This window comes from Megascapheus bottae, chromosome 22 (assembly GCF_031878675.1).
Source record: "Megascapheus bottae isolate mThoBot1 chromosome 22, mThoBot2.hap1, whole genome shotgun sequence".
In the NCBI taxonomy this organism is placed as follows: Eukaryota; Metazoa; Chordata; class Mammalia; order Rodentia; family Geomyidae; genus Megascapheus; species Megascapheus bottae.
The window spans coordinates 15,376,398-15,392,118 of NC_143530.1; the positions used below are offsets into that span (position 1 = coordinate 15,376,398).

Sequence of the window (15,721 nt, forward strand, 5' to 3'; positions counted from 1 at the left end):
CATCTCCTGAATAGTTGGGATTATATAGATGCACAACCATCACCCGCATTCAGGACATTTGCGTGTGCCAGAACACTTAAGCTAAATTTATTGTGCACAGTTTGACTTTCTAAAGGTAAAAGCTGTATCTTCTGTTTTTATTCATATTCTTTTTTCACTTACCTTGTCGTGAGCAACACAAACTCTGGATAACATTTAATAATATGGCATAATAGTATGTTTAACTTGAAACTAAGATGAAAACTTATGAAGTGAAAAAGATAGAGTTAACAAGACCTTTGAGAGGAGATCCCAAGGCATCTGTGTCTGGCATGCCACTGTGGAAAGTCACAGGGGATTCAACATGTTTATTTTATGGTCAGAATAGAAAAGAAAGACAAGCAAGTCTTCTGTCATTTGTTGTTACACTTAAATTTAAGAAGATTGCCTGTAAGTCTTTGAACAAGACAAACTCTCTACCTCTTTTATTCAAACAGATAATCAATGTGTCCCAGTCTGATTCTTGAAATTGCTTATGCAGGAAGATGCAATTGATGGAAGGTATGTAATGACAGAATCAATCAATTAAATTGACCTAGATAGCAGACAGAACCAATGATGTTAGGCCAGAAATAAAAATTTCTGATTTACTTAGATAAAACACTTTGTTTAGTGTAAGTAGAGTTGAATATGTGCATTTGCATGTACATGTTTATAAATGAACAGTTAGAAAGTGCATGTAAATGGTCAAGTTAAAAATACAGAAAGATACACCCCTTATTTTAATGTTAACCCCCTTTTCGACAATTATTGAATAGCACTTACAGTCTACTAGTGTGCTTGTACACTTTCTTTCATTGGCCTGGTTGTTGGGTTTGAACTCAGGGCCTGTCCATTGTTCTTGAGCTTCTTTAGCTCGAGGCTGGTCATTTGCCACTTGAGCCACAGCAGCACTTGCAGCCTTTTCTGAGTGGTTCATTGGAGACAAGAGCCTCATGGTTTCCTGCCTGGGCTGACTTTGCACCATCATCCTCAGAGCATGAGGATCCTGAGTAGTTAGGATTACAGGCATGAGCCATCAATGCCTGGCTGTTGGTAATCTTGTGAGTGCATTGCTTAATATCACGGTACATACATAATATTCTGGCGTATGCAAATATATTTGAGGAACAATTTCCACGAAGTGGAGATGGTAGTTCTAAGTCTGTGACATTTCTTTTTTGTATAATTATTGCCAAATTATTCCTCAGAGATTAAACCAATTTATATTAGCCATCCAACATATTGATTGACCAACATACCGATTTGTGTCAAGCAATATTTAATTGTTTCTTTTTTGTATAATCCATAGTTTATTAAGACTTTGCACTTCTGATTGAAACACTGTGTGAATATTGAAGAGCTTTCTTATGTTTTGCAAGAAATCTCTTTTTCAGGTGATGACCGCTTTATTAAGAAATTATAACTTTAATTGATTTTTTCTTTATATATTTTCATTTTTATTGTTTTAATGTGAATATTCTGGATCATTAGAGATTTAGTTGCAAAAAGGTTCATATTACTTATTACCATACTTCCTTTGTTTTAACCTACCCCAAAATAATCTTCCTTCAGACTTGTGCTAAAATATCTAGACTCACATATGATAAAAAATATTCTGTAGTTTCTTAAACTACTCATGTGTTTATGGGCATCGAGGCCGATTCTCATAACCTGGGCATTCTGAGTAGAGCTGTAGTGAAGTCAAGTGGGCAGGTATTTCTATTGTATATGGATCTTGATTCCTCAGGTTTCTATGTGATGCTTAATCTTGACCGTCAACTAGATTGGGATAAGCAAAGCATAGGAGAATAGTGAAGTGTGTTGCTGGATATATCTGTGAGGTTATCTCCAGAGAACCTGGAATAAAGAGAAAGATGTGCATCAAATGTGGAAGAAACTATTCTATAGCCCAAGGGCCCAAACAGGATAAAAGATGAAAGCCAGCCAGTGTAAGTAACTTTCTCACTGTTTCCTGGCTGCCTTCATATGAGGTACTCTGCTCAGCTACAGAGCCAGAAATCTCTGAGAGAGTAAACCAAATAAACTCACCTATCAATAGGTTGTTTTTGTGACTAATTTTGGTCACAATTGCCTATCTGATTAACATTGAGTGTCTCTCTTATCTTTTTTCTTCCAAGCAATGGAGAACAACACGATAGTAAAGGAATTTCTTTTGCTGGAATTGACCTATGTTCAAGAGCTACAGCCTGTAATCTTTATGGTTTTCCTCTTTTTGTATGTGATAAACCTGCTTGGGAATGGGGCCATATTATTAGTTGTCATCTCAGAACCGAGACTGCACTCCCCCATGTACTTTTTCTTGGGAAATCTTTCTTGTCTGGACATCTGCTGTGCCTCAGTGACATTGCCCAAGCTAATGTCCAGTGCCCTACATAGTCACAGGACCATATCCTTCCTGGGCTGTATCACTCAGCTTCACTTTTTCCACTTTCTGGGTTGCACTGAAGCATTTTTGCTAACCCTCATGGGCTTTGATAGATTCATAGCCATCTGCAACCCACTTCGCTACCCTCTCATCATGACCCCTCAAGTGTGTGTTCTGATGGCTGCTGTGGCCTGGATCAGCAGCTTCTTCTATGGACTGCTGCATTCTGTGATGACTGCACGCCTGAACTTCTGTCAGTCACGGAAAGTCAATTACTACTTCTGCGATGTCAAGCCTCTGTTGGAATTGGCTTGTGGTGACACAAGGCTCAATCAGTGGCTTGTTTCTGTTGTCACTTGCAGCTTAACCATGGCGGCCTGCTTCCTCACTGTTCTTTCCTACTTCTACATCATTGGCTTTCTTCTGTTGAAGAACCGCTCCTGTAATGCTCTTCGGAAAGCCATGTCCACCTGTGCCTCTCATTTTATGGTAGTGTCTCTCTTTTATGGCACTGTGGGGCTCAACTACATTCCTCCTACTTCTGCTGAATCCATAATTCAGGAAAAGTTTGCAGGCATCATTCACACAACTGTCATACCAGTGCTGAATCCTTTGATCTACACCCTGAGGAATAAGGAAATGATGCTGGCTTTCAAAAGAGTCTTCTGGAGGAAGTTTGTGCTCAGGTTTTCACACAGAAGAAAATTATTTGCAGCATCTAAATGAAAATTTCAAATATTTTTGTGAAGTTTCCTCATCGACATTGAATCAATGTTTCTTACAGTGTATATGTTGGCTGGATATCTGTAATTGCTACTTCTGAGTGTTATTACTACTCATATGCTCATTCATTCCTTTGAAATCTATTTTGAGAAATCCCTGTTTATGATGCAGAAAATGTAATGGTACAAATGATTTATGAGGAGTTCCTTGGAGATCTGTATCTTAACTTTTATTTGAGGGGGACACCAATCAATAAATGAATGCTGAAAGAGCTGTCTCTGAAAGTAGTGCATATTATGAAAAGTTAGAAGGAATATCATGTGGAGGTGATTGTGTTTTATATGTTTGGCTAGAAGCATTTTTCCTCATGGATTCCTTTAGGGATTTGGAATTGTATGTGTTGTAAAAATTTTGTCTCTCTACCCTTTCTCCTTTTCCTTGTGTCCTCATATAGATTATCACTTTCGACAATGATCCTGCCACAATATACCTCAGATTTTCTTACTGATTCACGAAGAATCAGGAAAGTGGTGCTTTTGAGCACTCATCCCTCTGCTTATACTGTTAATCCTGAACAGAGGAAAGCTAAGTTTAAACTTTCTTCATTCTTTAAACTTAGGTTTGGAATATTACCATCCCTAGTATGTTTCCTAGATGATTGTGTATGGATGATATTTATAAACGTAAGAATTTAATGTAATGAGGTTTTTTTTTATTAAGATGCTCAGTAGAAGGAAGTGAGCAGGCTATGGCAGATTGAAGACACAAGACCAGCTTCATTCTCAAACATGGGGAATTCTGGAACATATTGCATTATAAACACACCTGGTCTTACTTTGAGGTATTGGAGCTAACTTTTGGTGCTCATTCCAACATGTCTTCTGGTTATCTTGAGGAAAGTAGAGCAAAGCTCATTTCCTTTTCCTTTTGAAAAACCATCTTCAAGTGATTGTGCACAGGGATCCTCCATTTTCGTGTACAATGCATCCTGATTGGTGCCACCTCTTCCATCACTGCTCACTCATCCCATCTGTCCCATCCTCACTCATGTCTGCGACTTTCCTATTTGTATCTTCATATATGTACACTGCGTGTTGTGACTGTGTTTGTCCCCTTCCCCAGTCCTCTCATCATTTGTCCAGTAATTTTCCAATATAGCCCTTCCCTATACAAAGAGAGTATAGTATCACCATTAGAACATCTAGTCCATATTAGAATATCTGGTCTATATAGAGCCACATACCTATAATTTCAGTGCTTCAGGTGAGGCCAAGAAGATCGTGAGGTTAAGGGAACGATGGAATGAATAGTGAATTCTAAGCCTCCTGGGGTAAAGACTGATACTATGTTAAAAATGAGCAAGGAGTGGAGGGTGGGGAGGAGTGAGGAGGGAGATGGGGGGGGGGCTGATTCCTATAATCCTAGCCATTCAGGATGATGAGATCTGAGGGTCGAGGTTTAAAGCCAACCGGGACAGGAAAATCTGTGAGTCTCTTATCTCCAGTTAATCACAGAAAAATCTGGAAGTAGCTTTGCAGTTCAAAATGGTAAAGTGCTATACTTGAGCAAAAAGAAATGCAGGGAAAGTGCCCAGGCCCAGTTGTAGGCTACAAGAAAGCGTGCCTATCTCAATTGCCACAAAAATTATCTTCTAAAGACAAACATATGTCTACAAAAAATTCTAGTCAAAGATACATAAGGCCATATAGTATGACGCTAAATGTAAGAACCTCCAGGATATAGAAACAAAAGCCATATAATGAGTGATTGTTGTCCTTAATGTACGATGTTAGCTCTCATCTCTTTTGCTGTCCCTGGTTATCTCATATTGTTACAGTATTTTACCTTGTTATCTGATATATTTTATATATGCTTAATTGGTTATTTGAAATGGGGGGGAAGGAAATGGGGACCATGACATGAGAAAGGGTATCAATATTTGTGAGGTAATGCACCTTCTATGTAACCTTTCTATTAATTACAATAAAAATACATGAAAAGAAAAAAAAGAAGAAAAAATTCTAGTCAAGAAAAAATAAGATGAAGTTGAACTGACTGAATGTTATGTACCAAAAATTTATAAAAATGTCAGAGACTCCTTGAGAACAAGGAATTGACAAGAATCCCACTGTCAACATTACTCCTCACAACACTTTGTTAATAGTCTATGGTCTCTGAAAATATACAGAAACATGCAATAAAGAGACTGAGAAGTAGGGCCGGGAGTTTGGTCTAGCGGTAGAGTGTTTGCGTAGCATGCATGAAGACCCAGGTTCGATTCCTCAGTACCACATACATAGAAAAAAAAGCCCGAAGTGGTTCTATGGCTCAAGTGGTAAAGCTCTAGCCTTGAGAAAGCCCATGTATAGTGTTTAGGGCCTGAGTTCTAGCCCCAGAAATGGCAGAGAGAGAGAGAGTCGGGGGAGGAGGGAAGAAGGGAGGGAGAGAGAAGTACATGAAAAAGGAAATGATAAATCTCATCAGAAAAACTGACAGACAAATGAGAATTGGAAAATGTATGCACACTAAATGTTAGGGCTACCAATTCCATCACACCAACATTATGGGTAGATAGGTCCAGATAAAATAAAAGTGGATGAGTTGCCTTAAATAATTGGTATAAATTGAAGGTTATTATCTTTTGATTTTAAAGGATACCTACAACATGTAATAATTGGTCATTGTTACATTGGTCTTTGGTTATTATAAAATGTTTTATTCTAGATTTTTGTTTGCTTTTAAAATTTCTTCTGAAAGGTCTGTGAATTTAAAGTGTGTGTGTGTGTGTGTGTGTGTGTGTGTGTGTGTGTATGTTTGTGGCTAAAATAATGTGTTAAATGAAGAATATAATCTGAAAATGATCTTATAAGAAAAATGAAAAGCAAACTTATAAAATATTCCAATGAAAGAGTACAGAGTTAACAGCAAAATTTAAATTACAATTTTTTATAGTATAAGTGAATCACTTTGTTTCTAGATACACTGTGAAAATGTTACACTATATTCTCCACTGGATAGCTGCAATGTTGTACTTGAATGAAAAGTCTCATGGTTAATTCTTAGTTTATTAAGAACAGATTCATCATTTGGAGCATAAAATTCAATTACTGAACTGTAAGGAACACAATAAACTTTGTTGTGGGACAACATGAAGTTTTAGACAGCTGTTCAACATCTAGGTATGTTCTAGCCTTGTCTCTCTATTCAATTCTATAAAGAGGCATTAAGTAATACTGTAAACTTGGATTCCATTTTACAAAAAAGCACTATTAACAAATATTCTACAGAAACTTACTTTACTTTTAAATGACACTGGTTTGGGTCACAGAAATATTTAAATGTTTTTAAAGTGGTTTTTTTTTTTGCCAATTCTGGGCTTGAGCTCAGGGGCTGAGCATTGTCCTTGTTTTTTTTCTTTCCTCAAGGCTAGAGCCACAGCACCATTTCTGGCTTTTTCTATGTATGTGGTTCCTACGAATCAAACCCTGGTCTTCTTGCATGCTAGGCAAGCACTCTACCACTAGGCCAAACTCCTGGCCCCTAGAGTGTTTTTTGTTTTTGTTTTTGTTTTTTAAATTCCTTGGCATTTACCTCTTTCAGCCTATAAGGGTTATTCTAGGTACCTATTCATTACAATGAGACAGAAAAGTCAAATTCCATTTCTAAAAGACTTTGTTCTGTGTTTAAATAGACTGAAATCATCTAATGAAATATTTTACAGACTTACTCATCTCTCGTTTTTGAATTATTCTATGAATAAACAAACCATGATTCTTATTTCCAGTATATATGTGCACAATTGCCTATTAAGAATATAGATTTAGAATGTGTTTGTGAAGGGGAATATTTCCTCAATAATGATCAGGAGCGTGACCAAATAAAAGTTAGTTAAAAATGTGGGAAGCTAGTCATTTTTTTATGATAGTAAAAGTGCCTCTCTCCAATGGATGCTGTGAAGGTTGAATATATATTAGTGATAGCATTTTGCACACTTATAACATTCATATATTATACTCATTAAATCACTTTTCTCATTTCCTTCTCATTCCACATCTCGTCAATCCCTCTATTATTTTCTAATTGCCTATTAGAAGTATGGTTTATTGAATAATTTATGGAATAATTCAAAATGGAGAAATTAAATGTCTGTAAAATATGTCATTATATTGCTCTGTTTAAACCTGGAACCCAGAGTTAAAATTTTTGGAATTTGACCTTTTTGTCTTAGTGTAATTAACAGGTAACTAAAACAACCCTTGTAAGACCAGAGGCTATAGCATTTGTTAATTTGCCTCGGTGATATACTAATTGAGATCTGTGCCTGGAATCAATCTACACACTTGACACAGAGCAACCAGCAGCTGATTAAAACCATCATTTGATGTTTTCACACAATTAAAAAAGTTTCCTGGAAATTGGCCCCCTAATCAAGGAAGTTCCTGTTCTAACAGAGGGCCATTTGGGGGCTCATTAAAAAGTATATAGATTATTATATCATTAAACTATTAAGAATGTTTTAACAAGATCTGCCAAGTACATAATTGTTTAGGTGCTTCAAAAATTTATTCTCTGAGGAGCAAGATGATCCATCTGGACATATATAACAATTACTTTCAAAGTGGTTTCCAGAGGTGCCAGCCATGTTAGACTTACTGTTGCCCTGTATCAATTTTATCACATGGCTTTAGCAGCCACGCCTGGATGAAGCCTTTTAGGACAAATCACTTAACAAATAACCTCAAGACAAACCTTCTCAAAGTTTAAGTTCATTAAAGGAAAATAGAAATGGACAATCACATAAAAAGTACCACTCAATTATAATAGTGACTACTGTTGAAAAATTATGATAATTTGGGAAACTTCAAGGATAATTATTCTCTAAAAAAGCCTGTAATGAATAATAATTATATTAGAAACAGTTATTATATGCATGAATATATATCCTTTGTATACTACATATATCAGAATAGCAAATTAATATAATAGATTATATGTATACATATTCATCTCCACACATATATAAATGCTTAACCACTTATATATTTATCTTATTTAGTTTGTTATTCACCTACATTGAATTGTTATTATAATCTAATGTATTAAAAGTTAAAGTCAGTGTTTCTAATTTGCCCAGGTTTGTTTTAGTCCCTAAAATGTGGTCTATTTTTGGAAAATGTTCCATGTGCTGCTGAAAAAAAAGTATATTGTGTTGTTGCTGAGTGAAATAATCAGCAGATATCTGTTAGATCAAATTGGTCTATACAGTTGTTCAATTCTAGGGTTTCTCTGTTGAGTTTTTGCCTTGTTGACCTGTCCATAGGTGAGAGCGGTGTATTAAAGTCACCAACAATCACTGTGTTTTGATCTATGTATGGTTTCAAAGAATGTAAAGTTTGCTTGATGAAGTTCAGTGCTCCGGGATTAGGTGTGTAGATATTTAGGATGGTTATGTCCTCCTGATTCAGAAACACTCAAATCATTCCCTGCACTCTCTCAGACCACAAGGGCATCAAATTGGAACTGAACACCAGTCTACTCCAACGAAAACCCTGTAACTCATGGAGATTGAACAACACACTGTTGACTCAAAAATGGGTCATCAAGGAGATCAGAACAGAAATCCAACAGTTTATGAAATTCAACAAAAAGGAGCACACAAAATAACAGCTCCTTTGGGACACAGCAAAGGCAGTATTCAGAGGAAAATTTATAGCTCGGAGTGCCTACAATAACAAATTGGAAAAATCGCAAACCAACAATTTAACGTGTCACCTTAAGCGCCAGGAAGAAGAGCAACAAACCAACCTTAATCCCAGTAGAAGGAAGAAAATTATTAAAATCAAAGCAGAATTAAATGATTTGGAGTCCAAAAAAACTATAGAAAGAATCAACAAAACAAGGAGTTGGTTCTTTGAAAAAATTAACAAAATTGACAGGCCCTTAGCAAATCTTACCAAAAAAAGAAGGGAGCATACTGAAATAAACAAAATCACAGATGAGAATGGTAATATCAAGACAAGAAATTACCAAAATCCAGAGGATCATGAGGGAATACTTCTCAAACCTTTATGCCAACAAATTTGAGAACCTAGAAAAAATGGATGAATTTTTAGCTAATATTAACATACCCACACTGAACCAAGAAGACCTAAACCAACTAAACAGGCCTATTTCAAGCACTGAAATAGAAATGGCAATTAGAGAACGTCCACCTAAGAAAAGCCCAGGTCCAGATGGATTCACACCTGAATTCTATTAAGTCTTCAAAACAGAGCTCACACCAATACTCCTCAAGCTCTTCAACGAAATTGAAAACTAAGGCTCTTTGCCAAACTCATTCTACAAAGCTTGTATAACCCTCATCCCAAACCAAACAGAGATCCATCCAAGAAAGAGAACTATAGACCCATTTCCTTGATGAATATTGATGCAAAACTTCTCAACAAAATACTGGCCAACCGTCTACAAAATCTCATCAAAAAATTATACACTATGATCAAACTGGATTCATCACAGGGAGGCAAAGCTGGTTCAACATATGCAAATTATTAATATAATTCAACACATCAACAGGAGCAAGGACAAAAATCACATGATTGTCTCAATAGATGCAGAAAAGGCATTTGACAAGATCCAACACCCCTTTATGCTAAAAGCTCTGGAGAAACTAGGAATCCTTGGAACATTCCTCAGTACAATAAAGGCTGTGTATGAAAATCCCACAGCTTGCATTGTACTTAATGGCAAAAAGCTAAAGCCATTCCCTCTAAAATCAGGAATGAGACAAGGATGCCCACTCTCTCTACTCCTCTTTAAAATGGTATTAGAATTCCTAGCCAGTGCAATAAGGGAAGAAGCAAGCATAAAGGGGATCCAAATAGGGAACGAGGAAGTGAAACTCTCCCTCTTTGCAGATGATATGATTCTGTATTTAAAGAACCCTATAGACTCCACTCCCAAGCTTCTTGAGCTGATTCAAAATTTTGGAAAGGTAGCAGGGTATAAAATTAACAATCAAAAATGAACTGCCTTCCTTTATGCCAACAGTGAGAGGAACGAGGCAACAATCAGGAAAGCAACTCCTTTTGCAATAGCCTCAAAGAAAATAAAGTACTTAGGAATTAGCTTAACTAAGAATGTAAAGGACCTTTTTGATGAAAACTTTAAAACCCTGAAAAAGGAAATTAAAGCAGAACTGAGGAAATGGAAAAACCTCCCATGCTCCTGGATTGGAAGGATCAACATCGTGAAAATGACAATCTTGCCAAGGGCTATCTACAAATTCAACACAATACCCATCAATATCCCAATGTCATTCTTTAAAGAAATGGAAGAGGCAATCCAAAATTTCATATGGAATAATAAAAGACCCCATATAGCAAAAAAACACTTCTTAGCAGAAAGAACAGCCCAGGAGGAATTTCAATACTAAACTTTATACTGTACTACAGAGCTATAATTATCAAAACAGGTTGGTGCTGGCACAAGAACAGGCCTGAAGACCAATGGAATAGAACTGAGGACCCAGATATTAAACCACAGACCTATGGCCACCTAATCTTTGACAAGGGAGCCAAAAAAATAGAATGGAAGAAAGATAGCCTCTTCAACAAGTGGTGCTGGCAGAACTGGTTAAGCACCTGCAGATAACTAAAGTTGGATCCTTCTTTGTCACCCTGCACTAGATAGAATTAATTCCAAATGGATCAAAAACCTCGAGGTCTGAAAACTTTACAAGAGGGAATAGTAGACACACTAGGCCTCCTTGGCACAGGTCTAAACTTTCTTAATAAGGACCAAGAAACACAACAAATCAGAGAAAGGCTGGATAAGTGGGACTGCATTAAACTGCAAAGCTTTTATATGGCAAGAACATAGCTAGTAAATTAATTAGGAAGCCTACAGAGTGGGAGAAGATCTTCACCAACCATACAACGGACAAAGGCCTCCTATCTAAAATATATCAACATTTCAAAAAATTGAATCACTCCAAAACTAATCTCCAAGGAAACAACCATTCCATTAAAAAATGGGCCAAAGACTTAAAGAGAGTCTTCTCTGAAGAAGAAGAAATAAGAATGGCCTATAGACACATGAAGAAATGCTCGACATCTCTGGTCATAAAAGAAATGCAAATCAAAACAACTCTAAGATTCCACCTCACTCCAGTTAGAATGGCCAGGATCAAGAAATCTAATAACAACAGATGCTGGAGGGGATGTGGCCAGGAGGGATCACTATTACACTGTTGGTGGGACTGCAAACTCGTTTAACCACTATGAAAAGCAGTATGGCAGTTCCTCAAAAGACTAAACATAGAATTCCCTTATGACCCAGCAATTCCACAACTTGGCATTTATCCAACCGTCCAGAAACAAGGGCATACTAAATCCACTAGCACAACAATGTTCATTGCAGCACTATTCACCATAGCAAAGATATGGAACCAACCTAGATGTCCCTCAGTTGATGAGTGGATCAACAAGATGTGTTATTTATACACAATGGAATTCTATGTTGCTGTCAGAAAGAATGACATTTCCCCATTTGTAAGGAAATGCAAAGACTTAGAAAAAATCCTATTAAGTGAAGTAAGCCAGACTCAAAGGAACCTAGGCTCATTTGCCATAATCAGGAGAAACCTTGGACTCTTCTAGCAGACATTTGCAATAGAGCAAAACCTAGATACATAAGGCCATACAGTATGACGCTAGATGAAAGGACCTCTAGGATATAGAAACAAAAGCCATATAATGAATGATTGTTATCCTTAATGTACTTTGTTATCTCTCATCTCTTTTGCTGTCCCTTGGTTATCTCATATTGTTACAGTATCTCATTTTGTTATCTGATATATTGGATAAATGTGTATTTGGTTATTTGAAATTGGATAGGGAAGGGGGGAAAACAAGATGAGGGGTGGGGGTAGGGGGAGGGAAATGGGTACCAAGACATGAGAAAGGGTATCAATGTATGTGAAGTTATGCACCTTCCATCTGGGGAATGTAATGTAACTCTTCTATTAATTACAAAAAATATATGAAAAAAGTTAAAGTCAAACTAAAAACTCAATCATTTGTGTAATACTTTAAAAATATGTTCTTCAGATTATAAAATTAAAGGTTTTCCCACTTGTTATTAAATGAAAACATTTAAACTAATTTTGTTCACTTATATTGGCTGTTTATCTGAATTCATTGTTAATTGTAAGTTATAGGGTATGGATTACGAATATATGGACACAATTTAATAAGATATGCAGTTTTAATGAGATATACAGTTGTTGTTGTTTTTTTTTTTTGTCAGTCCTGGGCCTTGAACTGAGTTCTGGGGTTTTCTCAAAGGTAGAACTCTACCACTTGAGCCACAGCATAATATCCAGGTTTTTTCTATATATGTGGTACCTAAGAATCGAATCGGATCTTCGTGCATGGTAGGCAAGCACTCTACCACTAGGCCAAACTCCTAGCCCAAGATACACAGTTTTAAATCTGATAGTTCTTCTTCTTCTTTTTCCAGTCTTGGGGCTTGAACTCAGGGCCTGAGCATTGTCCTTGGAGTTTTTCAAGGCTAGAGCTCTAACACTTGAGCTACAGCATAATTTCCAGCTTTTTTTTTTAACTTCCTTTTTTCTTCGGTAAATAAAACGAATTGTCACCTACAATTATTTTTAAGATAAGAAAGAGTAAGTCAGCTCAAGTAATCACAGGGGCTGGGGTTAAGGACAGCCATTACACTGAGGCACAGGACTAGTGGGCGAGTCACTGGGTTGGTTGTAGGCAGTGCTAGTCTAGTGAGCCTTCTCTAGGAAGGCCCTGCAGCACGGGAGGCACTGCAGGTCCACCATCTCGAAGTCAGAGTCGTTTCCGTAATAGGGATCTTCAATAATGAGTTGTTTTTGTGGATCATAGCTCCCCAGTAATTCGATTTTTAGCTTTGCAGTTTTTAACTTGATTACTTTTTCTACTCAGATCTCTCAGACTGCTTTCACCCACACACAGTATGTAATCAAATGTAGCCAAGTCTTCTTGGGTAACCTGTCTTGCCTTCATGGGCTGTGCTAATGTCACGATTTCTTAGGCAGGTCTGGGGCACGGCCCACGTTCCCGTCGGAAACAGCACCACTGTCAATGGCCCAGTTATCTGAAACATTTTGGTCAGCTACAAGTTTTCTGAAAACTGCTTCTGCAATGGGTGACCGGCAAATGTGACCCAGACACACGAACAGCACGGACTTGGGGCTGCACTCCGTCTTCTTCCAGGGTGGTCGCCGGCGGCTCCTAAAGATCGCGTCAGTGCGTCTTCAGGCGGCGCATGCTCACTGCGAACATTCCATCGGCGCACCAACGCAATTGGCTTCTCCAGCGTTTTTTCTATGTATGTGTTACGGAGGAATTGAACTCGGGTCTTCGTGCATGCTAGGAAACCACTCTACCACCAGTCCAAACTCCCAGCCCTAAGTCTGATATTTCTTGAAAGACCATCTTTGAAAACTTACATAATATTATGAATATATACACACACTTTCATAGGCACTTACACAGCTATCAAACTCTGTAAAATTTCAAATAGACATTTCAGATTTGTGCTATTTTATTAGGCTAGTCTAGGGTATGAAACATGGGTCATCATATTTAAGAGCATACCATACTAAAAGCATAATTTGTGCTAAGATGAACTTTAAATATAAATAGGACCCTGATACTAGCTAGCTCTTTAGGGAATCTTCTCCCTGTTTTACATACAGCTACATTATTGCATTCCAAATACCAAAATTAAGAGGTCCTGCTAGAAAATTTATCCTATGATTACATTTGCAAAGTCAAGTTAATCACTATGATTCTCTTTTGTGGCTATTTTTTTTAATCAAGAAATTATGGAAGCATCCTCTATTTGACTCTATGAAAAGAGTCAGTGTAGCCGAGGATATAATGCAGGGTGGAAGAGATTAAGGATATTGGGAACCATGAACCATGTGACAGGAAAATTGAAAACCCGGAGAAATAGAACAGTCTGCAGCTCCAATTATGACTCCCCTTTGGGTCAAAGGGAAGCCAAACACACAGTCACCAGGATAAGCCAGAAGCCCTGGTCAAATATGGGTAATTATAGATTCAAAGTAAGCTCACACTTCCTGCAAGTCTTGATGTTATAATGTATCGCGTGCTGACCCTCACCTGCAAAGATCAGCCACACGATACAGGCTGCAAAGCTTCTTTATTCTTCTCCTTTCCCCTCTCGTTTTTCCTCCTCTCTCGGAGTTTTTCCTCTCCTCTCGTTTTTCCTCCTCTTTTGCCTTGGGTGTATATCTCCAAATCCACCAATAGGATTTAGCCACCTCATACACTCCGCCAATCATCTCTTGCCACACTTAGCGCACGCATGCGGCACTCGCTCGATCACGCAGCAAGATGGAGGCCAGCACGCTTCCGCTCATGCACAGCGCAGGATTCCGCTAAGCAGTAGGGGTGCATGGGCAGCCACGCCTGATTACGTCAGACCCCCATTCCAGGAAGTGAAGGTATGGCCGCCAGGTCCGTGTGCCGCTTCCCACAACTCCCCCTTTTTTCTTTATTAAGCAAGGGATCATGCCTGTCTTAGGTGGGGTAGTCGGGAGACATTCTTACCCGTCATTGATCAAACTGCAAGGCTCTGTTGCAGCGTCTGTCTTAGGTCGATATGTTCCCACTCCCTTCCTTACCCGTCCTTGACTACCGATCCATCATGCTGAGCCATACTTGCGGGGACTCTCCTGCTGACAGGGCGGCAAAGGCCTGTTTTACGATGGTGTTCTGCCGCGACATGCACGCAACTTACACATCACCACTAATACTGCAATCAACCCACAACCCAGCAAGCACACCAGAGCAGCAATTCCAGCCCACTCCTTTACAAAGGAGAAGACAGTGGTTGCCCAGGAGAGTACATCCGGCAAAGACATTATTTCCACCCCAGTCGCATTGACAGCATAAATTTTCCCCGCGCAATAGATTGCTAAGGTTATCAAACTGAGTAGTCCAAGTTCCTGTTAACATACGACCCAATTCCCTAGATATGTTCGCCGCCCGACTCGCATTCTCAAAAAACACAGGGGTGACACAGAGGCCCTTGTAGGTCGAGATACATCCCTTCCCAGTTAGTTCATACAGAATGTCCAACTGCTCCTGAAGGAGATCTACTCTCTGACTCAAAATCATAAGTCCACGATGAAGATGAAGATTAGTCTGGACTTGGGTGGTTAGGGCTTGCGCAGTATTTTCTGCCAACTGATTGAGAGCGGTGGATGTTGGAATGGCGGTAGCCAAGGATACCGCAGCGGCGGTAGCTGCGGCTGCAGCAAGGACCCCAGATGCAATTAAAGCCGTAATGCCAAAATCTCTCTTTTCCCGTAGGACAACTGACAGGCTAGAGTCGTCCACTATGGCCGGCATGGGCAGGAAGACCGGCAACCTCATCACGACGTCACTGTCGTGCCGGGATCCATTCCAGTACTGGGTCAGCATACACATTTGTTGGCTGCAATTGAGGGTCGAGTACTCTGGTAGAATTAGTGGCATTGGCAGAGGAAACGTTTTCAGGATGGTCCACATG

General features: G+C 38.6%; 1 protein-coding gene, 1 long non-coding RNA gene and 1 pseudogene across 2 annotated transcripts in view; 1 reads left to right on the forward strand and 2 right to left on the reverse strand.

Moving 5' to 3' along the window:
* The window catches only part of LOC150048008 (uncharacterized), a 91,658-nt gene extending 77,270 nt beyond the window's left edge, over positions 1 to 14,388 (reverse strand). Inside the window, exon 1 of the long non-coding RNA XR_016539235.1 lies at positions 14,308 to 14,388. This is a non-coding gene — a long non-coding RNA (uncharacterized LOC150048008). The remainder of the gene's footprint in view (positions 1 to 14,307) is intronic.
* LOC150048019 (olfactory receptor 12D3-like) lies at positions 2,162 to 3,133 on the forward strand. Its single transcript, XM_090356463.1, has one exon. It carries the CDS (start codon positions 2,162 to 2,164, stop codon positions 3,131 to 3,133), a length of 972 nt encoding a protein of 323 aa, XP_090212589.1.
* On the reverse strand, positions 12,921 to 13,466 carry LOC150048020 (low molecular weight phosphotyrosine protein phosphatase pseudogene; annotated as a pseudogene).
* Positions 14,389 to 15,721: the final 1,333 nt, after the last annotated feature.

Coding starts and splice junctions, on each gene's coding strand:
- LOC150048019 (XM_090356463.1), top strand. CDS start 2,162: ATGGAGAACAACACGATAGTAAAGGAATTTCTTTTGCTGGAATTGACC.